This window comes from Bos indicus x Bos taurus, chromosome 6, assembly GCF_003369695.1.
Source record: "Bos indicus x Bos taurus breed Angus x Brahman F1 hybrid chromosome 6, Bos_hybrid_MaternalHap_v2.0, whole genome shotgun sequence".
NCBI classification, from domain to species: Eukaryota; Metazoa; Chordata; class Mammalia; order Artiodactyla; family Bovidae; genus Bos; species Bos indicus x Bos taurus.
In genome coordinates this window covers 86,226,493-86,252,706 of record NC_040081.1, presented here as the reverse complement: position 1 = coordinate 86,252,706, position 26,214 = coordinate 86,226,493, and the positions used below count along the sequence as shown (strand labels likewise).

Sequence of the window (26,214 nt, the reverse complement as noted above, 5' to 3'; positions counted from 1 at the left end):
TGGCAACCCACTCCAGTATTCTTGCCTGGTGAATCCCCATGAGCAGAGGAGCCTGGCAGGCTACAGTACATGAGGTCACAGAGAGTCGGACACGACTGAGCACTGAACAGGCAGGCAGACCCTACATTATTTACAGATTTATTCCACAGTCTATAATCAGAACCCCTAAAAGACAGAAACTGTATCCTATTATTTTTATAGCCCTGATTCCAAATGCAATGCGTAGCCAAAAGGGACTTAATAAAACTTTCATTAATAAGTTTGTAATGAAGCTCTGGTTCCTATCTAATTCATACTAATATTTAAAATAAAAACTGCCTCCATGAAACATGTACCCACAAACACAAGTTTATGACAAGAGCAACAGACAATAAATCTATTCTCTTTTACTGGAACATAGGCTTCAGGAACTTCCTATCCCTCAAACCTTCTCATCTCTACAAGTTATAAGTGAGTTACTTCAATTATTCTCCTCTGGCTAGCGCCCAGGCATCTCACCATCCTAGTTCCCATAAACACGTCTCCTCACTGGTTTTGAAAATGGGTACTTTTGGGGCCCAGTGGTTAGGACTCCACACTCCCACTGCTGAGGGCACAGGCTCAATCCCTGATAGGGAAACAAAGATCCCACAAGCCACACAGTGCAGCCAAAACAAAATACTACGAATAATAATAAAATAAAGTTTTAAAAAGAAAATGAACACCTTTAAAAAAAATCTGAATCCAATGAAAGTTACAAATTTTCTGTCCAAATACAGTGGAATTTTCTCCATTATTCACCTCATGTTTGAACTTACATAGTGTATAATCATTCCTATTAAATTCTTTGTGGGTTCAGCCCATCAAGATCATTCTCCATCTTGATTCTATCATTTAAAATTTATATAGCTAACCATGTCTGTTTTGTGTCCTCTGAGAATCTGATAAGCATGCCTTGTGTCTTAAACCAAACTGCTAATTAATCTGTTCAACAGGACGCTAAAAAGTACCATGGTTTTAGAAATTCCTTCCACATCTACACTGGTTATTAATCCACACACTTGAGTACAGTTATTCTCTAGCTGAGAACCTCTGATGGTTGCAAGCCCTCAGTTCATCAAAGTGTTTACCCCTGTATCATCAGAAACCTTATGGATGCCTTACTACCATACAACCAAGTGGCCTGCCCAGAAAAGAAAATGTGATATATAAATATACTTGTGTTCCTCCATTTAAAAATATGGGGCAATAATTCAGATCACAGGTTGGCACAAACTTTCTTTTAAAAAGGCCAAATTAGGCTTTGTAGGCAACATACAGTCTCAGTCATACATTCTTTTTTTTTTCCATCCCCCTTTAATACTTAGCTTGCCAACTATACAAAAATAGACTATCAGCAGGCTCACTACCAGCGAGCCACAGTTTGCCAGATATCATCTTTTCAACTTTGAAGCAAATGCCCTATTGGTGAAGACAAACATTTAACCAAAAATTAAAATAAGCAGTCACTGGATGACAGCTGTGGTGGACACCGTGATGGAGAAGCACACGTGCAAAGGGAGCTCACAACATAGGCTCTCTAGCCTAAACCAGGGACCCCAGGAGACATCCCTGCAGAAGTGACTCAGACTGAAAAATTACGGGTGAACCCCAGTTGCCTGGGCAGGAAGAGCATTCCAGTTAGTGGAAACTATATGCAAAGGGCCTAGGGGAGGGGAAGACTGGCATAATAGTGGACCTGGAATGTACACGTGCATGGTCAGAGTAAAATCAGCGAGGGAGAGAACCTTGCAAAAGGCCTCTGGAGAGAGACGTTAAGCAAGACAACACAGGGCTTTGAAGACCATGCTCAGGATTCTGGGCTCATCGCAAAAAAACTGTTTCAAGTCATCAGTGATGCTCTCTGTACCCTCCTTCAAGACAGAGCCTCTCTTGTAATATCTATATACTTTATAGGCTTCCCTGGTGGCTCAGATGGTAAAGAATCTGCCTGCAATGCAGGAGACCCAGGTTCGATCCCTAAGTTGGGAAGATCCCCTGGAGAAGGGAATGGCTACCCACTCCAGAATTCTTGCCTGCAGAATTCCATGGACAGAATAGCCTAGTGGGCTACAGTCCATGGGGTCTCAAAGAGTCAGACACGACTGAGCAACTAACTTCAACACTTTCATAGTGCTTTGTAAACTTTACACATTTCTAGGTTTAAAAATCACATGGTTTGCATGAATGTAAAAATAATTTTTAACATACTACTACAGAAGACTGGCTACTTTCAGGAAAGAAGAGAGGAAAAAGAAGGCATCACCACTATAAAATCTTACCTGTATACTCTTATTTAAATATAAAATCATTCTAAGCTAAGAGCTATTCTAGTAAGAACTAGAAATTCCCCATTGTTTTATTTTGCTACTTACTCTTGAACCATCCCCCAAATAACAAATACATTGTCTCATTTATTTCACTGGTTCCATTTTCCCCTACTTTGTTTCATAGTTTGTCTTATTCTTCTATTCACAAAGAGGCAGAAGAAAGCAGGTGGGGAAAGGGAAGTAATATTTTTTTTAGCACCTAATTAGTCTGTGCCTGGAATACTTCACATATTATTTACCTCTTTTTAGCCTCATAAAAACAGGAAAAGTAAGTTTTACTGACTTTTTCTAAGGCTTAGAGACATTAAGTGCCTATATAAGATCACTTACCTAGTAAGAAAGGAAGCCAGGATTTGAATGAACATCTCTAGGATTATATAAAACACAAGCTTTCCTGCTACATTTCCTATTAACCCAGAAAACTGTAAAAGGGCTCTAAGTCTTCCATTCCTTTGATTTACATCCTTTTCTTCTATTCTTTCCACACTGAAGTATTACAATTTGTGAATTTAGATCAAGAAGGCACAGCTAAAATGAAGACAACATAGTCTAAAGTGTAGTTCAGACTACCACGGCATAGATTAAGAAATATACAAGCACAAGACCACATAACCCCTGCTGCTGCTGCTGCTGCTGCTAAGTCACTTCAGTCGTGTCCGACTCTGTGACCCCATAGACAGCAGCCCACCAGGCTCTGCCGTCCCTGGGATTCTCCAGGCAAGAACACTGGAGTGGGTTGCCATTTCCCTCTCCATTGCATGAAAGTGAAAAGTGAAAGTGAGGTCGCTCAGTCACGACGGACTCTAGACCCCATGGAATGCAGCCCACCAGGCTCCTCCATCCGTGGGATTTTCTAGGCAAGAGTACTGGAGTGGCTTGCCATTGCCTTCTCCAACATAACCCCTAGTATAACATTAGAGAAGACAGAATCTTCTAAAAGCCTTTTATTTTCATTTATTCTTGGTTTTTAATAAAACATGCATGTTGTGCTACTTTAGCACATCTCTGAAAAATGAAACACTATAGAAAATTTTTTAAACTGAAACCCAAAATGTGACATGAGTCAAGGTCTTTCAGAAGAACTGATTACACTCCATTCCCTCAGCAGGACTTCAATCAGGGGTTTCACACAAAGACAGGTGGTAATAAGCATAACACTGCCCCCCCCCCCCGCAAATCTCTTTATGACACATATTTACAGATGTTTTCAAAATGTCCTGATGAAAAGAGCTAGTCCTAGAGAATTGCACACTTTGAAAAAGAGCTTCATCACCATTTTAAGAAGTAGTGACAATTGTTATTTTTCTAAACAGTCTTCCTCCAGGGTGAGTGCCTGGGGATATCACTTTAGAGACGATGATTCAACAGGAAAAGAATTATGCACCCAGTTTTTCTTCATACAAAACTTCAATGCAGAGGCTACTCACTGAAATTTCTGAAATTACCTTGCTTATTTTTCATTGTCATAAACAAGCTGATATGGAAACAGACTTTATCTGTAAGTATCATGTGAGAAACAGAGAAATGCGGCCAAAGGCACTATGAGAAGAGAAACTTCTTTCACCTCTGACCACAAATTTTTCTGAAAACATGTCATCCTGATACATAGTTGTATTTCAACTTGACTTGTCTTTTTAAATTTTAATGATATACTTGGATCTTACCTTAATGCACTCCTGGACTCAAAATTATAATAAAAATTTAAAGTGAAACAGAGTTATAACAATGTATAGAGTAGAAATATACAACAGACTATTACTCAGCCATAAAAAGAATGAAATAATGCCATCTCTGGTAACATGGATGGATCTAGGATTACCATACTAACTGAAGTCAAAGAAAGACAAATAGGGTATCACTTACACATGGGATCTAAAAACATGACACAAATTAACTTATTCACAAAACAGAAATAGACTCACAGACATGGAAAACCAACTTATGTTTTCCAAAGGGGGAACGGGGGGAGAGGAATAAATTAGGACTCTGGCATTGACAGATATTGAATATAAAACATTAAACAACAAGGACCTACTGTATACTACAGGGAACTATATTCAATATCTTGTAAAAAACAATAATGTATAAAACTAGTAAATTCTATAATAAATCACAGTCAATGATAAATCCTTCCCAAGTCTGATATGCCTCACCCCTACCTAATTTCACACTATTTCATATCATGCAAAATAAAGTAACTCATGTCTAAAAGTAGAGTGTTGGACAGTCCACAATTTGAAATGGTCTCTGCTTGGGAAAACTTAGCAATACCATGTCATCTTGCAATGGAACATCTTTCTGGGCTTGACAGTTGACTTTTCCAATATGTCCTCATGATAAACTGTATTTTGTTTTAAATAAAGGAAAAGAAAAATATTTGGTGTTTTCTGTAAGCGATGTCAATCAGCCAGGTAACTATGTTCACTGAGCTTTCAATTATGAGAAAAAAAAATGTATACATGAATTTACCATTTATATGGTTATTCTAGCTGAAAAAAATTTTAATGTATGACACGGGCAAGGATGTTCATTTCAAGCAACTGATTAACCTAATGAAATACTCTGTCAACGCTCACGATAAGAAATACTAATTTTCAAAGCTGCCAGAATGAAAATATAAGACCTTAACAATACTTTCAGAAATCATCTTTCTCTGAGAAACTCTCAGAGTCAGTCATTTTCTCAGCTTTAAAAAAAAAAAAAAAGATTTTTTTGAGAAAAAGAATAAGTAGAAGCTGATTCTCCCCCAATTAGCCATCATCATCTTGACATCAACAATTTCCATGACTCCTGCCTCTCCCTCTACCCCAAACTCTCTGCCTTTCCCCTGCTGCTGCTGCTGCTAAGTCGCTTCAGTTGTGTCTGACCCTGTGCGACCCCATAGACAGCAGCCCATCAGGCTCCCCCGTCCCTGGGATTCTCCAGGCAAGAACACTGGAGTGGGTTGCCATTTCCTTCTCCAATGCATGAAAGTGAAAAGTAAAAGTGAAGTCACTCAGTCGTGTCCAACTCTTAGTGACCTCATGGACTGCAGCCTACCAGGCTCCTCCGTCCATGGGATTTTCCAGGCAAGAGTACTGGAGTGGGGTGTCATTGCCTTCTCTGTGCCTTTCCACTCCCACCCCATAAATAACATTAGATATTCATATAAAAAACAATAACAAACAAGTGAGTCCCTGTGAATGGACAAACACTAAGTGCTTAATGGTATTAGAATTTGAGAAAGTGAAAGTCACTCAGTCATGTCCAACTCTTTGTAACCCCATGGACTGTATACTCCATGGAATTCTCCAGGCCTGAATACTGGAGGGGGTAGCCTTTCCCTTCTCCAGGGCATCTTCCCAACCCAAGGATCGAACCCAGGTCTCCCTGAGACAGGTATAATTAACATGAGTCAGAAAACCCAAGGGTGCGTGTAAGGAAAAAGTGGCACTTGACTTAGATCCTGAAGGAAAGGTTGAATTTGGAAAAGACACATGTGGTCCAACAGAAATGTGTGTGCCGTACCACTATCCATGGAAGGCACATCAGACACGTTTCATGGGTGTGCGAGCGGAGCAGTGTGGAAGCTAAGAACAGGAAACCCCAAAAAGCCAGATTAGCAATGTAAATCTGAGAAGTGAGGAATGACATCTAAAATGAAATTGACTCCATCCTAACCAACTTTCCTGTCAAACAAAACCAAAAATAAAAAGTAGTATGTGTGTGTATGTGCTTGGTCGCTCAGTCATGTTAAACTCTTTGTGACCCCCATGGGCTGTAGCCCACCAGGCTCCTCTGTCCATGGAATTCTGCAGGCAAGAATACTGGAGTGGGTAGCCATTCACTTCTCTGGGGGATCTTCCCGATCCAGAGATTGAACCCAGATCTCCTGCATTGTAGGTGGATTCTATACAGTCTGAGCCACCAGGAAAGCCCCCAAAGCAGTATAAACAATGAAAATGATGGAGATAAATTAAAATTTATATAATATTTAAAGTATACTAGGCACATTCTTTTTCATGTAACAACTCTGTGAAGAAGGCAGTTCAGACTGAATTATAAAACCTTATTATGAATCAGGAAACAGGTTTAGAGGAGTTAAGGTACAACATGCTTATTTAAGTCTTCAAAGCTATTCCTATGATCAGCTTTAAAAACAGTTCAATAATAATTGCTTTTTCTGCTTTACCATAAAAAAAAAGTGAAGGTTACAGTGATATTTATTTATCAGACTTAATGACATAGAAGTGAACATATATCCATAATAAGAACAAATACAATACCAAACAGCCTGAAAGTTGAGAGACTGTAGGGTGTTTCTAAAAGCACAAGTAAAATTTTGTCAATCAAATGAGCATCCACCATGGTCTGTGAACAAGTCAACTGATTAATTAATATAATCTACTTTTGCTAATTCTACAGGTAAGGCCTGGCGTGCTGTGATGCATGGGGTCACAAAGAGTCAGACACGACTGAGTGACTGAACTGAACTGAACAGGTAAGTATAATTTTTAAAAAGTTTTTAAAAGGTTAACATTGAAACCCTGTTGTATTTCATCAAATTTGGGGGGTTACTGCCATTATTCAAAGAATTTTAAAAGTCACATTATATTCCAATTGTTGGATAAACCAAGTCATTCACTTGTACCTGGTAAACTGCAGCAAGTTACATTCCAATGTATTTCTTACATTTTCTACCTAACTCCTTCCCCAATGAAGAATGTTTTATTTGGCTGAAACTCTTATCTTCTGTTATTTATGTTCTCTAAAATGAAAAGATGCTTCTAAAATCTCTCATTCCTCTCTGATGGACAGCTCTGGCCCACACAGTTATTTATCTTGCCTTTCCCTGAACTGCTGCACTTTACTGTCAGCACTACATGGTTATTCAGTCTCCTCATCTAGATATAAACTCACATTCTGAAATCATATTTTTTACTTTATTTTTATTCTATCAGCCCTCATTGACCTCCACCACTACCACTCAGGATATGAGCATACAACAGTTAATTCACAGAGTCTTTTAATCACTGTGGCAGCAGAAACATCCAATCACCATAAGACTCAAGAATTTTTTTAAATTGTTGGTTTATTTAATAACAATTTTGGTGATTAGCCTATTCAGCACAATGCGTGCCCCAAAGACAAACCTAAAGTCATAAATTATCAATCAAACACCTGGGGCTTAGGATCTAAAAAAGACCATAAGGCAAAGAAGCAGAATTTACTGTACTTGTTTAGAGCACAGCCCCAGGGCCAGTGCTACCACTCAGATGCTATTTGACTTCAGAAAAAACTACTTAATGTCTTTGTACCTTAAATTTACCAACATATTAATATAAAACAGGGTTGATAATACCAACCAAAGCACTAGTATAAAAAAGTGCTGAATGTATGTCTGTCATTATTAATTACTCTTTAGAGAGGAACAGACAGACTCATCACTTTCAGAGACAGCCCCCGAATGGTCAAAAGTGCCACTGATACTGAAATTACAATGGTGTCCTCTAAATTGACTTGATTACTTCTAGCCTCTTCTATGCATATCCATTGAACACTGATTAGGCAGTAATATTGACTGGGAATGATTAACCACTGCCCTTCAGACTGTAGAAAGAAGCACTGCTACCATTTTAACATGGCAGCACAGAAAACAGAAGCATGGTAGTTTTCATTTTAGTTTAGTACGAGGGAGTGAAACCAGACCATTGGTGGTAACACCCAGAGCTATCAGAAAACTCTGCTGGTAACTGATAAGATCATGAGATTCTATGGAGGTGAAAAAATCAACTACCACTGACCACTCAGACAAGTGAGCCAGAAACAGTGGGAAACCCTTCTCTCTGTAAAGAAGAGCAACAAACACTTCCTCCCATGGCTTGACCTCTTTGTAAATCTACTCTAGAGATTCCTGTTGCAAGGGAAGTAAGGAAACAGCAAAATCTGCAAATACCTCCCAACATGTAATGAATGATCTGCTGATCTTTTCATCAGTTATCCTAGATGACAACACTCCTCATAAAGGCGTAAATTTTCATTTAACTTGCTTTACAGTATGTATGTAGGTTCACTTAGAATTCTCTTGAGGGTGGAGGACTGGAGAGGAAAGAAATGCAGGGCCAAGCTGCAAATGTGCTGGATAAGGCTTCAAAAAAAAATACTTGTTCAACCCTTCTTGCAAGTTTCCTTTTTGTTCCAAATGCTGACCACCAAGAAGGGCTCTTAAGAGGAAGCCATTTTTGGTTGCCAAGGAAATTCTCACAAAGTCACAGGGTGTCTCTCAGAGCTGAGAATAGCTTCGCCTTAAGGAGAAGCAATCAGAAACACAAAGGCGGCCAAGTCTACAACCACTGTATTTCTCACCTCTTTACCTCAAAATACAAGGCGGATTAGCCAGCTCAGAGATCCAATTAGACCAGGAGAATAAACCCAGTTTTAGCCTTGATATTTTCAGCTTCTGCAAAAAAAAGTCCCCAAAGTGAAGTAGGAGGCAGATGCTAGTAACTGGGATCCTTTTCACTTGAATTTAGTCGCTAAGCTTTTAGTGGAGTGAATCACAAAGGAGAAACTCAAATCTGACTGGCAAACAGTATCCCAGCAGTGAGAAAGATTTATTCAAGTGTTTAAAAGACGCAGGATGAAACTGACATAATCTTTTGGGAAGGTAATTGGCAATACAAGGTGATCCAGCAATTCCACTTACAAAAATTTCTCCTTCAGAAGTACTCATGAAAGAACGCAAAAAAACCCCCAAAAACTCAGTTACAATGAGGACATTTCTTAAAGGCCTACTTGTAATTGCAAAGAAATAAGTAACTATCTCTTAACAGATTATTTAAATGAAACGTGCACTATGTAGCCTTTAAGGAAAACAAGGTAGATGTCTGTGGTATTGTTAGATTTCTAAAAAATCCAGTTCCCGAACAATATGATCTCATTTGTAATTTATATAAGTAAGCATATACATTTTTATGTCTAGAAAAAGTCTAGAAGACTATATTAACCTGCTAATAGTGGTTATTTTGAGGGTGAGAATTTGTGAACTTTCATTTTCTATTTTATTCATTTTGTTCTGCTTGAATTTTTACAGCAATTTAGTATTACTATGAATCAAAAAAACTAAAGTTTAAAAAACACTATAGATAATAAAATGTTACTACAGCAGGTAAAGAATAAGTCAATGTTTATAGTTACACTTATTATAAAGGTTTTTTAAACATGCCCTTAGGGTGTTTACCAAAAGGGACTATTGCTTTCTGGTTTTCCACTTTCAAGGGGGAAAAAAGGTGTTTTGGGGGTTTTTTTTTAATGACGTTCTGATCAGAGGTAGGTGATATGTGGCATGAGAGCAGACATCCATTAAAGATAATTGTTGATGGCATTCCACTACTCTCTGCAATCTAAGTGTATTCTTTGCATTGGGATACAGCAAACTGCTACATACTGAAAAGAGAAAAAAAGTGACATTAAATAAAAAAACATGCCAGATAACCACTTAAGGCATATAAACCCGGCAATGCCATTTGTTCAATGGTGAACACGGGATTGCCCTGTGGTGCTCCTGGAGTTCTTAGATTCTTTCATGGATACCTGTGGCTCAGACAGCAAAGAATCTGCCTGCAATGCAGGAGACCCTTGATCGGCAAGGGTTGGGAAAAGCCCCTAGAGAAGGAAATGGCTATTCACTCCAATATTCTTGCCTGGAGAATCCCATGGACAGAAAAGCCTGGCAGACTACAGTCCATAGGGTCCCAGAGAGTCACAAACAGTCAGACTGCACGACTAACACTCACTTCACAGGTACAGGTGAGATCAAGGCTCAGGAACCCCTTAGGCCGCTCTGTCCGCACATCCTGATGCCTCTTTCAGAACAATAAGGAGTAAGTTGCTTATCACCATTAAATTCTTAGAGAGACCTCTGGTGAAGGCCTCATGAGTCATGTGTTTTACCAGGCAATATCAAAAAGAGCACATAAACAATCACTCATAAACTCAGTCTCACTACTCTCAGTGGCCTACATTCACTTCTAGTGCATTAAAACATTCTAATTTTTATTAATAGTAACTAATAATTAAATCTAATTAATAGTGCATGGAAAATATGCTAACTAGAAAACTCACTTTCTCCCTTATAATACTTTCATGGTACAGAAGAACTTGATTTGTTGATAGGAATAAGGTCTTGACACCTACGGCTCAACCCATTAAGAAACTGGCTCTTGTCTGTTGAGCTGTTTACTGCACTGCGGTGTTCATCCAGTGTTTAATTACAGGAACAACACCAGATGATCCAGAACATTAGCAGATTCTTCCACCCCATCACACACTATTCTCGGTGATCTTTTTTCAGAGTAAATCAGAACACACCACTCTCTAGGTAAAATTCCCACAATAGTGTCTCTTGGTACTTAGAATACAATTAAAAGGTTCCCCTGTGTACTTCCCTGGCCTCATCTACCTCTGCATACCTGCTTCCTTTGCTCGTCACTCTGGAATTTTTCTTATTCCTCCGTCTTGAATACAGCACACACATTCCTGCCTCAAGGCTCTCCTCTTGCTTTACATTCAGCCTAGAAACCTCTTTGCCCAGAACTTCTCTTCTCCGGGTAACCCTCCTACTTAAACCGGCTTTGCTGTACCTCTCCACATTATCCTACTATATTTTCTAGATAACACTTAGCATTGCATAACATTACCCTACTTGTTTATTTACTTATCTTTGTTATTTAGTGTCTATCTGTCCCCTGAAGCACAGAAGTTCCAAGTGTCAAAAGATCTGTCTGTCTCATTTACCTCTGGAACCCTACCACCAAGAACATTTGCTAGCACAGAATATACTCTTTACATGGATCAGTGAGTTCAGCAGCCTACAATTATGGGGTGATTAAGAAGTTCAAATTTGCTGCAGCTGGCTTTCAATTTTACATGGTTCTAAATTTTACAAAAGATCTCTCCTTTTCTCACCTGAAAACACAACATAGAGCTTAGATTACCTGAGACAAGTTTATCTACTTCACTTTCAAGCTGACACATAATCTGTTTTTAAATGAAGGCTAGCTTTCTGATTGAGATAAATGGCTTTCACCCGAAACACAACAGTATGAAAATGGGGAAATTCAACTGTCAGTTTCAACTGGGACACGGGTTCTTAAAATCAGTATGAATATCTGTGCTTCTCAAACTCTACTAATAATTAGTTGTTAATTCTTTTGGAATATGGGAGAGAACACAAGGTGGGAAGAGGAGGCTACAGAAGGTTAAATTTCTTGTAGAGAAGGAAAAGAGAATGACAAACATCAGTTTTGTTCACTATCTCAGTGACAGGCTAAACCCCTGGGAAAGGGGCTCCAAAGATAACCAGTGCCATGGTGTTGCCAGTTCTCATCAAGGACTCCTGGTCAAAGGAAACTTGCAGCCACAGAGACCCTCTCTGCAGTTACTAACACCGCAGTGACTAAGCACATCTCATGACTGTAACTACCTCCTCACAACATGCCTTTCTTCTCGGGTTTTCACAGATGTGATTCCATCTGGAGCTTTCCCAGCAGTGTCTCACCGGTCCCTGAACACGTGCAAAAGACAGTATCATAACATGAGCAAATACAAGCCCTTCCCCACCGCTGTGCCTTCTCTGAGGAGCAGAGCAAGACCACCTGTGCTCTGTGTGAAACAGAGGGGTTTCTGTCTGAGTGCTGAAAACAGAAAAGCAGGTGCTATTGTACTTTTCCATCACTATGAATACGAAATAGCTATGAACGCTAAGGGAAGCTCTATGTGAGCCTCAGGATGGAAATCAAAATAATGAAAGCATCATCTCAGCCGAATTTAGGTGAAAGTGTCAGTCGCTCAGTCATGTCAGACCCTTTGAGACACCGTGAACTGTAGCCTGCCACGCTCCTCTGTCCATGGAATCCTCCAGGCAAGAAGACTGAAGTGGGTAGCCATTCCCTTCTTCAGGAGATCTTCCTGACCCCAGGATTAAACCCAGGTCTCCTGCATTGCAGGTGGACTCTTTACCATCTAAGCCACCAGGGTGACTCGCTCCTATATTCCACATGTGTAAGAAAGGATTAGGGGCATGTCCAATCACAAGATGTATCTTTCAAGATTCCATTTTAAGACAGTCATGGCTGAGCAGTTTCAAAGTTCTACATGGTTTACTGATTTCATCCTCTTACTCCCTGACAAAAAATTTTAATTCAGGTCTATCTCTACACAGATCAGGATTTCAAAAATAGAGATCACAAAGTATATTAAGGATAATAGTGTACTTAAAGATAATGCAAAAACTGATTACAGTACCCTTTAGAAATTAATGTTAGGCCCAGTTCCACCAGGAAACCTATGGATAAGTTCTCAGGTAAGCTGGCTAAATAACCAGTATCAGGGAAGTGATGACTAGTTAAGAAGTTACAAGGATGTGTGCAGAAGTGTCTCTCTAAAGCGTCTGCAAGAAATTTATCTACTACTTTCACTGCAATCTACAGACTGTGATTTCACTTAAGATTTATGTAATTGTGAGATGTTATTGCATTACTGATAAACATGAAAAAAAAAGCCCTTTTAAAACAGTCATCGTAGAGACTTCACTGGCAGTCCAGTGGTTAAGATTCTGCACTTCCACTTCAGGGGGTACAGGTCTGATCTAAGGTTGAGGAGCTAAGAAACCACATGCCTCACAGTCAAAATGCCAAAACATAAAAAACAGAAGCAATAGTGTTAACAAATTCAATAAGCACTTAAAAAAAGAAAGGATCCACACCAAAAAAATAAAAAAAAAAATCTAAAAAACACAAAAGGAAATAAAAAATAAAAATAAATTAAAAAGTCATTGTACCACTGAGCACAGTATTTCCTCCAGAGAGTTAAAGCTACAAGGTAAAATAGTAAGAAGGAATTTTCTTATTCTCACAGATGATTCCATACTCACATGAAAATTATAACTAAACCATTGCATTTGATAAGCACCCACAGAATTTATTTTTTTTTCAAAAACAGAAAAGAAATAAAAGGTAGTAGAAAAACAAATCAGTCTAAGGTAATTGGGGAAGATAACTGGATAATGAAGAAAAAAAATCCTCCATAGCAACAAAATAGAGATTATTTATGTACATTTACAAGTCAATGAGCTCCAGATGTATTTTTTTAATCTACTTCTCCCCAGGTGTTTTCTTTTTTTTGCCTAATAAATATAACATCCAAGTTGGAATATTGTTGAAGTGTTGCATCATCTAAATTTTGGCGATGCTCTTTCTTCTGCCGTTAACTATTGTGAGCTATTTCTCAATAAAGCAGCCGCTACTGAAATCGTAAGTACTAGGCCTGGCAGAGCCAGACAGAAAAAGTGCAGCCCACAGATCTGTTTCTTCTGTTTTCCCAAAACAGAATCTCATAAAAAATATGCCCTCAAATTTTGTCACTATGTAGCTGTCAGAAAGAGAAATTCTGCTTCTCTTCCTATCTCTGAACATTAAATCCATTCCTTGTGCTACTGGGAAGTTATATAGCTCCAGGAAGCTGTGAGGTACCATCGCAACTGTTCAAATTGTATCCAGGCAGAATAATCAGTCCATCAGAAAACTTCAGTTCCAGTTGGATGCAAGTTTTTTGGGCCAACTTGGAAAAGCATACCGAACAAGTTTGACTTTACTGCCAAGATCATTTCCAGGACATTGGCTAATTAATTATAAAAGCTTTTTCAAAACAAATTTGAGCCTGGCAACCTTTTTTCCTATCCAAACAGAGAAAAAGCAGGCTAAAAAATAAAAAGCCCAAGTTTATTGCAGGGTTTTGTGTGTGTGTGTGTGTGTGCCAGGGTTTCATCTTCTTAGCAAGCCTATTTTCTTCTTCTCATCAGAAAATGATCCAGGAGCTTTTGTATTGGAAGTTAATAAGACTGTAGGTATATAAACTGGAAATATTAGTTTGCATTTGTACTCTACTTTTGATTATAGAGGAGATCATGGGTCAGTTACAAAGCACCTCTTCAAACTCTTTGGTGGGAAGCAAAGATGAAGTTTCTTTCTCTTTGAGGGGATGAAGGGTTCATTGGATGAACGATGGCTATTGTATTAGATAAATGAAGATGGACAGTTGCTCTTTATAATGATATACTCATCACCTGCAATTTCTAGCTTTGAAAACAAAAAGAACAAAATTCCTGAATTAAATCTTCCTGGTTTCAACATCATATGAACCTTGATGAATAGGAGACACTGGAGATAGGCATCAGAGATTCTGGTTTTAAGGACGACACAGGCTTTATTTAGTTAAATCAACTAAATCATAATGTTCCAACCTATTTCTTCTAACATGGGCATCAAAATCTTATGTAATAAACATCTTAACCCATCAAATTTCTTTTGTATATGCTCAGATATGAAGACAACCAAGAACGTAAGAAATTTCTCTCAACATTTACCAGCAGCTATTGACAAATGCCTGACAAGAGAACTGTCTCGAGTAAAAGAAGTCTTCCTAAGAAATTGTCAACCCAGATTTTCCTAACTTCCTTATCCTGTATCAAGGCTCCAAAAAATCTCATAATTAGAATGCTGCTTTGTCAATCGTTGGAGCCAAAATGTACAAAATAGTTTTGAGTAAAATTCTCAACAAGTCCTAGTGGACTGAGTTTTCCCTTTCAGTACTGTTATGATCCTACCAATGCATTCAATGTTTAGACAATCATCCTCCACGGTATTTCAAGAGGTAGGCCAATGGTAGGAAGGAGAGCTATCCATATTAGTATTTAAGAGTAGGTGGCAACTTTAGAAGTCAAGAATTAATCTCAATGCTGGGGCGGGGGTCGGGGGGGGGGGGGTGCGGTGCAGTAATTAAGCCTAACCAAAGCATAGTCTCTCTTCTGGGAAACACAGGTAAGTTAAAATGAGAAAGATTACACCAGATTTCAGAGAATCTTCAAAGTTGGCATATTCTGAACTTAACTTGATAGAAGCCAGTATAAGCTTTTGATCTGAGGGGAAAGATAAGAACAATAATATGAAAAATGTATTGAATTAGGAGAAAATGGGGACAGGGTTATTCCAAAGGTGGTTAGAAGGAGAATAAAGAAATCAATGTCACTTTACAAGAAAGAACATAATTTCACCTTTCCAGTACTTTTGGGAATTCACTAAGGTCTGAAAACCTGTCTAAAGAGAAACATGGTTGTAAACAAGGTGTCATTGCCTTAGGAATATATAATTGAGATTTATTTATTTATTCAAGTAGAATTTTCAACCCATTAGCTCAAATAACTCATTTTATTCTTTAATGCAAAGTACAAAAATGCCAAAGAATTGATGCCTTCCAACTGTGGTGCTGGAGAAGCCTCTTGAGAGTCCCTTGGACTGCAAGGAGATCAAACCAGTCATAAAGGAAATCAGTCCTGAATACTCATTGGAAGGACTGATGCTGAAGCTGAAGCGCCAATACTTTGGCCACCTGATGTGAACTGACTCATCTGAAAAGACCCTGATGCTGGGATTGAAGGCAGGAGGAGAAGGGAATGACAGAAGACGAGATGGTTGGATGGCATCACCGACTCGATGGACATGAGTTCGAGCAAGCTCTGGAAGATGGTGAAGGACAGAGAAGCCTGGTGTGCTGCAGTCCATGGGGTGGCAAAGACTTGCACACGACTGAGCGACTGAACGACAACAAAGTACAAAATTATACCTAGTCACATTTTTAACTAGTTCAAGTCCAGATACTCACTCAACTAGGAAAATGATCCAGTTTCTATTATATTCTTTTTAAAAGAAAACATACTGAGGTTCAAAACTTAATTGCTTTTCATTTCAAACGGGTTACTTACCATATATTTTAATAAGCAAATACACAGCTAACAAGACTATCATTACCTTTGCCTGAAGTATCCCCCCAAAGTTCACAACAGACAGCGTTCCCTAGCCCTTCACAGTTCACCAGAGCACTTTTTTCATAAATTACCTTATTGAAGCACTACAATAAACCTGAGGTAGGAGTTATTATTACTATCTTAAAGCTGAGAGAACTATAGTTTCAACATTTAAACTGCCCAAGTGAAGATCTCTGGACTAAGCTAACTCTTATTTTCTGGACTTCAAATCCCTTCACAAACTGCTTCCCCTTCTTTCCAAGGAAGTGAGAAAAAAAAAAGCCATCAACACATATTGGTTCAATTTAAGTTAGGAAACCACCATTTCTCATCTCTTCCCAGCATCTTCTAGATATACTTTGTCTTACACTTTAAAGAAGCAAGAATTCCTAGCTTACCTGGTCCTTCTCTGGTTTATCAGAAATGTCATTCAGGCTGGAAGAAGTCAGATTCCTGTGGGTCATGGCTGGGCTACCTGTAAAAACAGAAGGAGACCGTCATTCAAGACTTCTTGTCAAAAACACAAAGCTTCTGGTTGTACACTTCATGAACGCTAGTAGATGATGATGGAATGGTGATGGTGCTTGAGCTGTGTTAGGACTCTCCCAAAGAGTTTTCCAGAGTTGGAAAGTAAGGTGAGAGAACTAACATGGTTAAACAAAAAATATCTCAAAGACCTTGTTTAAGTCTTCTTTCTTGGCTTTATTTCAAGATAAATTCAGCTTTGAAAGAAAGGTGTAAAACTTATACACATAAAAATAAATTTACTCCTGGTTCTGGCCTGCCCTTTACACACATCCTAATCTATCTATTTTTTTGCCTATAGATGTGGGCTCCTTCCTTATTTCAGCAAAGCTGGCCCCAGGACAAAAGGCCTGGACCTCCTCTCCGTCAGCCTCTGCAGTCCTTCCTAGACACCACCTGCTCTGATCAACCCCCCAAACCATCTCTATTCCATTCTCTGGCTAAGATTTTATGAAGAATATTTCTCCTTAGTGGGCATCTGAGCCAGGAACCCTATACTTTTCCTCAGTGTTATCACAGCTCCCCTTACTTCCTGCATTCCCATTTACCAGATTAAAATAAGCATACCCCATCTTCCTCCCTAATATGCCAAACTTCTCATTCAAGTCAAGGGACAGATTTTATCAGGAATATTCCATGGGCAACAAGCTCCACAGCAGTATGGGTGCTGTAGATAAAATCCACTGGCTGTAGATAAAATAAACCAGTGTAGATAAAATCCAACCAGTGACTTCAGATACAATCACACAAGAATGGCGGGGGTGGGGGGGGCCATCTAGATGAGAACCATTTTCAAATAGACTGGTTAATCAACAAAATACTGAGCTTTCATTTTGCAGGTGAACTTGAAATTTCTTGGCTTACTAAGCAAAAGAATAACTTTTCAAAGGCAGGGTGTTTGACCCACCCCTGCAAGGTGCTGAGTAATGTGTTCCCCATTTAATCCTCAGCGATCTGACTCAGTCTGGTCTTCACACTAAAAGGACAAGGGTTGAAAAACAAGCACCCAAGTTCGAACACAGCTTCATGCTTGCTTCCATATAATTCTTCAGATCACAGACTTCCATTTCTTCAGGCCAAAACATCAACACAAAATTCTATCAAAGATTAAAATCTACTCCTAATAATTTAATGTCTATATAACAGCTGCTCATTAAATAATATAATTGTCTTTAACTACTAGATCAATTTTCTAGAGCTGGCAAAACCAGAATTATTTTCCACTCTGCTGCATTTCATTGAGTAAACATGGCCCAGATCTCTTAAACCCTTTACCTGGTAGGATGCTTTATTCTAGGAAAATTTAAGTATAGGGCATTTTTCAAAGGAAAGTAACATCTGAAAAACTGCTTTACAAGCACAATTAAAAGAACCTCTTTGAAAGCCACATTTTCTTCTCTGAACTGCATACAAGGTTTCTACGGTCTTCAATACAAAAGACGCCAGGCACAAACATGAATGCCCCCAAATAATGCTGGGCTAGAAACTAACAGGAATTGATGAGTACATACAATTTTGTACTTTACATTAAAAAACAAAACCAGTTTGTTTGTTTTTTTTAACTAAATGGGTGAAGATTCTACCTACATAAGCAAAAGAAAAAACAACTGAACTATTTATTCTTTCTTCCCCTGAACTTTAAATTTCTTATTTTGTATTGGAGTATAGCCAGTTGACAATATTGTGGTAGTTTCAGGTGAACAGCAAAGGGACTCAGCCACACATATACACATATCCATTCTCCCCTCAAACCCCTCTCCCGACCAGGCTGGCACATAACACTGAGCAGAGTTCCATGTGCTATACAATAGGTCCCTGTTGGTTACCCATTTTAAATATAGCCGTGTGTACATGACCATCCCAAACTCCCTAACTATCCCTCCCCACTCAGCAACCATAAGTTCGTTTCCTAAGTCTGTAAGTCTCTTTCTGTTTTTTAAGTAAGTTCATTTGTATCATTTCATTTTAGACTCCACATATGAGGGATGTCATATGATATTTCTCCTTCTCTATCTGACTTAACTTACTGAATTATATATTCTTAAAGCAATGAAGCCTTAGCAATCCTAAATTAAAAGCAGCTTATGTAAATAAATAGGTATACTGATTTCTAATTATTAAATCAATTGTATATAAGCATGAATACCGAAATGAATTTGAAAGCAATTTTTCACTACGTAATTTAAATCTTCTAGGCAAAATTCTAAACTCATTGATTTACACTGGAAATTCTTCATAAATACTGCGAAGGTACATTTCACCCAAGCACTGTCCTGCTGCTGTTGCTGCTGCTGCTAAGTCACTTCAGTTGTGTCCAACTCTGTGCGACCCCATAGACGGCAAAATCTGAAGCAAACAAGTAAGGTTTCCATGATAATGGTAATCCTGACTGATGTTACAACTTTTCCAAGAAAGCTCATATACTGCTGCATTTCTCTTGTTTCTGAAAGACAGTTACAGGATAACTATCTGTATTTGTATTATACTGCGGGGGGGCGGGGGGACATAGAAAAGGCACAGGAATAAGGAAGATGCAGGAACCAGATGGGGAAGAAGAGGCCACTGTTAGAAACAATCACATCCATTGTCCCTCCCAACTTTATCTGATTCTCATTAATAAAAGTAATATTAACAGTTTCACTGATGTTTAACTTTGTAACACACTGAAAGAATTCAGAAGTCAACACTTCTAGGTAAACCTTAAGCAAAGATGATCAGCATTCTTGCACCTTTTCCACCTCCCTCCCTAGTAAACTCTCCACCTCTGCCCTCCACAACACCCTGAACCAAAGACAAAGGCTTCCCAATGTTCTAACTCAGTAGTTCCCAAAGTATGGTCTCCAGACCAGCAGTAGCAGCATCACCTGAGCACGTATTAGAAATGCAAATTCTTGTGACTCACCCCAGACCAATTATATCAAATGCTGGGTATGGGGCCAAGCAAGGTGGGTTTACCAAACCTTTGAAATGATTTTGAAGCAAGCGAAAGCTGGAGAACCACTACTCTAAATAAACCAGTTTCTTAACCACAGGGTGTGTCCTAGTTGGAACTGAACTGCATGAAACATACATAAATTAAAGTAGCAAAAGAGGCAGATCTGATAACCTTGTCCTCCTGCAAGCCATTGCTCAAAACCGTCACATCTCAAGTAAATCATGGAGTTAGCTTCTTTGCCACATAAACACACACAAAAAGGACTGTACACAGCCTTTCCTCTAAATCTTCACCTACACAATCAATAGGCTTCCCTGGTAGCTCAGATGGTAAAGAATCTGCCTGCAATGCAGGAGACCTGGGTTCAATCCCTGATTTGGGAAGATCTCATGGAGAAGGATCTCAGAGAGGAGGATGAGAAGGTTGAATCACATCACCGATGCAATGGACATGAACTTGGGCAAACTTTGGGAGATGGTGAGGTACAGGGAGGCCTAGCATGCTGCAGTCCATGGGGTTGCAAAGAATCAGACATGACTGAAGTGACTTTAGCACACACACATTGAATGAATAACTTTGTTATTGGAATTCACTATTTAATCAGCCTTTTCCAGAAACACATCACCCAAATCAAAGAAGGCAAGGTCAAGAGATTACAAACCAGATTATACCTGGGAATCAGAAATTTCCGTGTGGCACTTTAGCAAACCTGGGAAACTTACACAAAGAGTCCCTAACAATGTTCTACCATGGATAATCTGTACCCAATAGTCAATAAGACACAATGTCAGGCTAAGTCAGTGTTTTCTAGAGTTTTGCCCTATTAATGTAAACTCAATATACTGCAATATTGAGGGAGTGGGGGTAGCAGAAGCAAATGTCATTGTGAATCAAAAAGGTGAAATAGAAATGTACCCAAAAGTATGCTGCTTCTTGTGCAGGTAAAGATGCATCTGCTCAGAGCAGCAGAGAATGCAGTGGTTGGATAGCATCACCGACTCAACAGACATGAATTTGAGCCAACTCTGGGAGATAGTGGAGGACAGAGGAGCCTGGGGTGCTGTAGTCCACGGGACTGCAAAGAGTTGAACACAACTCAGCTACTGAACAACAACCACCACCAGTAGGCCTTTCTTTCTAATATACAGGCCAAATGAATGTTTTATAACTGCTCTTGATCTAAAGCAATTTTGTGTTTTTCAAATCTGATTTTTACAACAGAAAAAGAAGAACCAGCCTTGAGTGAATAATCATAATAATTTCCATATTATTGTATTTTGGCCATAAGAAAAAGAAAGCTTGGAGGAGCACATTTTCATGCAGTTTCACACAATCGAAAACAATTTCATTTTCAAAGTACCCACTTGGCAGGTACATACTGTCTTCTATAAAAATTAATTACATTCTGTACAAAGTTTGAAAATCATTGTTATTCTTTAGCATACATGTAGCAATTCATAAAGTCCTTTGCAATTGTATCTGTTAGATACTATAAAAAGAGGTAGGAGAATGTACAGCATAGAAAAATGATGATACTTATACGTGTACATGTTAAGTAAAAATGTAAATATGTATGTGATGCATTGACAGACACATAAACTGACCTCCCCATCTCATACCCTCATAATGAGACTATAGGATATATTCTCTGTACACCTCACTGACTCACTGATACTTTTTCCCCCTATGTTGACATAACAAATCTACTTTAAGATGTATATATCTAAGATTAAGGGTCAACTAATCTTTCTGGACTCTTGAGAGTCCCTTGGACTGCAAGGAGATCCAACCAGTCCATTCTGAAGGAGATCAGCCCTGGGATTTCTTTGGAAGGAATGATGCTGAAGCTGAAACTCCAGTACTTTGGCCACCTCATGCAAAGAGTTGACTCATTGGAAAACACTCTGATGCTGGGAGGGATTGGGGCAGGAGGAGAAGGGGACGACAGAGGATGAGATGGCTGGATGGCATCACTGACACGATGGACGTGAGTCTGAGTGAACTTCGGGAGTTGGTGATGGACAGGGAGGCCTGGCATGCTGCGATTCATGGGGTTGCAAAAAGTCGGGCACGACTGAGAGACTGAACTGAACTGAAGTAGTTTAATTTACATTATCTTACTTAATCCTCAGATAAACACTCTGAGATCAGTATCATTATTACCACTTACACATAAACAAAATGAACTTCAAGTTCATGATCACACAGCAAGTGTCAATTTAAATCCAGATCTCTTAATAACAATCTAGGGGTGTGGGGGGTGGGATTGGTCTGTCTATGTTATTTACATAAATAAACACATAAACTTCATCATTTTCAATGAAGAGAAAATATAATGTACAACCACAAAAGATATATCCTATTTCTATGGCAATTAGGTGCAATATAAAATCACCAAGGAGGTTTAAGCCAAAAATGTTCTTGGTTTCCAATTTAGCTTCTCCCAAAGATGGAGTCTGCATGTCTTTACTTTTTCATTTTCATAAAGTAAAGGAGAAAAATATTCAACTCAGCTACTCTGCTTGCCACAGTGATTGAATAGTAGCCCGAAACCACAGCTCTGTGAAAAAGGAGAAAGGATACTAAAAGCAATAGCAAAGTAATTATAAAAGCAATAATGCTACACACTTCTGAATGTCTTAAGTCACAGTCATAGCCAAGTGTTTGTAAGATTCCACAATGAACGTACAGCCAGTTCTCCACTATTTCCATACTGGTTTTCCACCTTTCAAGAAATTTTGCAATTTCTTCCCATTTCAACCACTAAGAACAGGAATATAACAGGACAGGGATAATAAATCTGTTGAGACGTAACAAGTGTGACTGAGAAAGTCCTTCTGGAAGGAATGGCTGAGATAAGCTTGAATTCTGTCAGATCAGTTTCCTAGTCTTCCATGGCAAAAGACCACCAAGAGCTGTCCCCACCAAAAGTAATTTTAAAAAAAAGCATGTCATCAAGACCTCCAACCCATTCTCAGTGCCCACCTCCAAATAAAATGCAGAAATATTTAAAATATAAATATGAGACTAAAGAACATTTAAAATTTTATCAGTAAGAGCTCTTTGAAAGCATCTCATAACTAACAGAAAATCAGTTTGGATATTTTCGCTTGTACAACTTTTAATTATTTTGTTTTATTTAGAGGATTTCTGTTGTTTGCTCATGATTTAATATCATGTAAACTCCAAGAACACAAAGCCAAGGCCTTTGGTTTGTCTTGTTCACAGCTACAGCCCCAGAGCTTGGCACCAGTGGCACTTAATAAATATTTGTGAATGAATGAATAACAGCAACTGGGTATCACTTTACTTCCATTTGGAGTTACTACTATAAACACTACTGTTCAAAGTCTATTTCCTATGGAGGGAGATGCAATGTGCAGACTCCAAGAAACTTCAGACTTGGAAAGCTTTAGAGTAAATAAGGAAGAAGTTTGTAGCTGGCCCAGAACTAACGGAATGGAAAGACACTGCCTAACTGGCTAAATGCCTGTCAGTCCGCAGTAGAAAGAGAGGTAAGAAGCAACAACTGTGAGAAAGAGACACACTGTGTGCAGGAAGAATCAGGTGAGAATGAGAAGAGACACAGGGAAGGTGTCAGGACGCACTGCAAGGAAAGGACAGCCTTGGGTAGAGAAAAGTCTGGGGAACAGAGATAAAGAATGAGGTTGGTTTGGAAAGCTAAAGCAAATTCAGAGGAAGGAAGAAGACATCAAAAGATCCAGATAACTATGGAAGTACGTGAGTCAAGTTCTAGCCAAAAGCTGAAGTCATCCCTAATGTGTGGGGCAAGGATGAGGGAGAAGACATCCTTGCAGAGAGAAATGGAAGAGGGCAGAGGCCAAGGCAGTGCAAACACAAAGACTATTCTCTGTTTTAAAGACCATTCTCTATCTTTTTGAGATCTCTGCTGTCTACATGCCCCTTGATAATCTACCCACCCTCAACTTCTTTGACCCTATTTTCTGTGTTTTTGAATTTTCTGAACTACTCTGTTGGCTTTTCCCAAGATTCAGTGTTAGGGATTCAACATCTCAATGTTGAATACACAGCCTTCATTTCTTCTAAGTCTTTTTAAATTTCAACCAGCAAAAGCAAAATCCTCTCACCAGAGTGACTCCCATTCCCAATCCAATGATATTGCACTGGATATTTCATTTTTATTATGATCTAAAATAAAACTTAAATATTTATTATGATCTAAAATGGCTTTCCTGGTGGCTCAGAAGGTAAAGAGTCCTCCTGCAGTGCAGGAGACCCGGGTTTGATCTCTGGGTCAGGAAGATCCCCTGAATAAAGAAATGGCAACCGACTCCAGTATTCTTGCCTGAAAAATCCCATGGACAGAGAAGCCTGGCAGGCTACAGTCCATGAGTTCTCAAAGAGTCAGACACGACTGAGCAACTTCACTTTATGATCTAAAATACGTAGTTAAATTTTTTAAAGGCATTTCATTCTCTTTCTGTGCACACACAATATACACGTGACACTTGAAAAATCTCTAATCAGTTGCGGAAACATTCAGAAACAAACAAGGACTAAAAAACTTACTAACATAGGAAAGACTCCATAAAGGACTTCAGGGCATCTGTGGTCCCTGTGATTACATATAGTGTTTGTAAGTCTTTGTGTCACCTGTCCTTGTGTGCATGCACACACACAAACATAAAACGATGAACCAAAAGTTACCCTGTACAAAGAATATAGGTGGAAGCACAGAAAATAATTCATCACCTTATTTCATGAAAGTAGAAAAAGAAAAGAACAGTGATGTCAGCAAGACTATGCTACTTAGTAATAGGGTGAGTTAGAAAGATCAAGGGAAGATTAAGAATCAAGGAAAGGAACATCTCACTATCTTCATGACCCAAAGTGATTTTACTAAATACTCTCTCATCAGGTTGAGAACCTGTGATAGGTCCCCACAGCCACAGTATTCCAAGCACATGTAACAGTGTCAGATTTCCTAATTTGGACTCCCTTATATCTGTATGTTGATACTGGATCCAAGACATAGTAAAAATTTCACTAATTAATGGAGAAGTTCTCTGAATTGATGAAGTGTCTAAATTTAAAACAATTTAAGAAAGCTACCAATTCAACTTAGTATATGACTTGGTAAATGCGTTTATCCTTCTCCCTTCCTAGATATTTTTAAAATAAAAACTTAAAACAATTAAAACAGATTAAAAACAAAAAATTATAAAATCACATCAATTAAGAAAATTAATAGACAACCAACAGAGACAAGAGACTTCAAAAACTTTCTAGAAGCAAAAGAATAGGTAAGTGTATTAGAACCTGAGAGTGGATCAAGAGGGAGGGAATGAAAAAAAAAAAAGAGTATTAGAACTTGATACTATTTGTGCTACATAGAAACTATAGTGTGAAATATGTGCAGGAAGTCATGGAGTCAAAAAAGAGATCTTCCATGAAAAACACTGAAGAAGCGCCACACTGGAAGAGGCCAAGTCCAATGGAGGCCCAAGTAAGATGCAAGCAGAAAGGGATGAGTTCATGGAAAGTCACTGCACCAAAAGTTTGCTACCATCCCAGTGGGTGCACACCCAGCAGCTGAGGCATTTACACCACAGGGTTCATTGCTGAAGTGGGATTTAGAAAAGACCAGACAATCAGAGCAGGAGTTTGGACCTCATAGCAAAATCTTCTGATTTCTAGCATTCAGGATGACAGGATGACATTTCCTACTCACTCTAAAACAAATCCTCTTTCAGTTCAGTTCAGTCGCTCAGTTGTCTCCGATTCTGTGCTACCCCGTGGACTGCAGCAGGCCAGGCCTTCCTGTCCTTCACCATCTCCTGGAGCTTGCTCAACTCGTGTCCATCAAGTCGGTGAAGCCATCCAACCATCTCATCTTCTGTCATCCCCTTCTCCTCCTGCCTTCAATCTTTCCCAGCATCAGGGTCTTTTCTAATGAGTCAGTTCTTTGCATCAGATGGCCAAAGTACTGGAGCTTCACCTTTAGCATCAGTCCTTCCAGTGAGTATTCAGGACTGACTTCCTTTAGTATTGATTTACTTGAATACAAATCCTCTTACTTGAATACAAATGAACAATTGAGAATTATCAGATATATGAGAGGAAGCCCAAGACTAAACACACACACAACCAAAACACAACTTCAATAAAAGAATTATAATTTAGAAAACTTAAATAAAGATTCTTACTATTTTGCAAGAGATTTGAGACGATACTGTATCCATAAAATGTGGACAGAATGCTATAAAAAATAGAAAAGGAAAATGCTTTACAGTTATAATAATTTTCAAGACTACATGTGATAGTAATAAATGTATATGGGCTTCCCAGGGGGCACAGTGGTAAAGAATCCCCCTACCAATGCAAGAGATATGAGAGATGTGGGTTCGACCCCTGGGTCAGGAATATACCCTAAAGAAGGACATGGCAACCCACTCCAGTATTCTTGCCTGGAGAATCCCATGGACAGAAGAGCCTGGTGGGCTACCGTCCATGGGGTCGCAGAGAGTCAGACACAACTGAAGAGACTTAGCATAGCATATGGGTTAGAAAATAAAACGAAGTGT

The 26,214-nt window shown here is 38.9% G+C and overlaps 1 protein-coding gene across 5 annotated transcripts in view; it reads right to left on the bottom strand.

Annotated features, from left to right (window-relative positions):
• Nucleotides 1–26,214, bottom strand: part of SLC4A4 (solute carrier family 4 member 4) — a 363,163-nt gene that overhangs the window by 132,594 nt on the left and 204,355 nt on the right. For all 5 annotated transcript variants that reach the window (XM_027544701.1, XM_027544703.1, XM_027544702.1 and 2 more), the window contains exon 7: nucleotides 16,587–16,663. In XM_027544701.1, coding sequence (XP_027400502.1) covers nucleotides 16,587–16,663 — 77 coding nt within the window. The remainder of the gene's footprint in view (nucleotides 1–16,586; nucleotides 16,664–26,214) is intronic.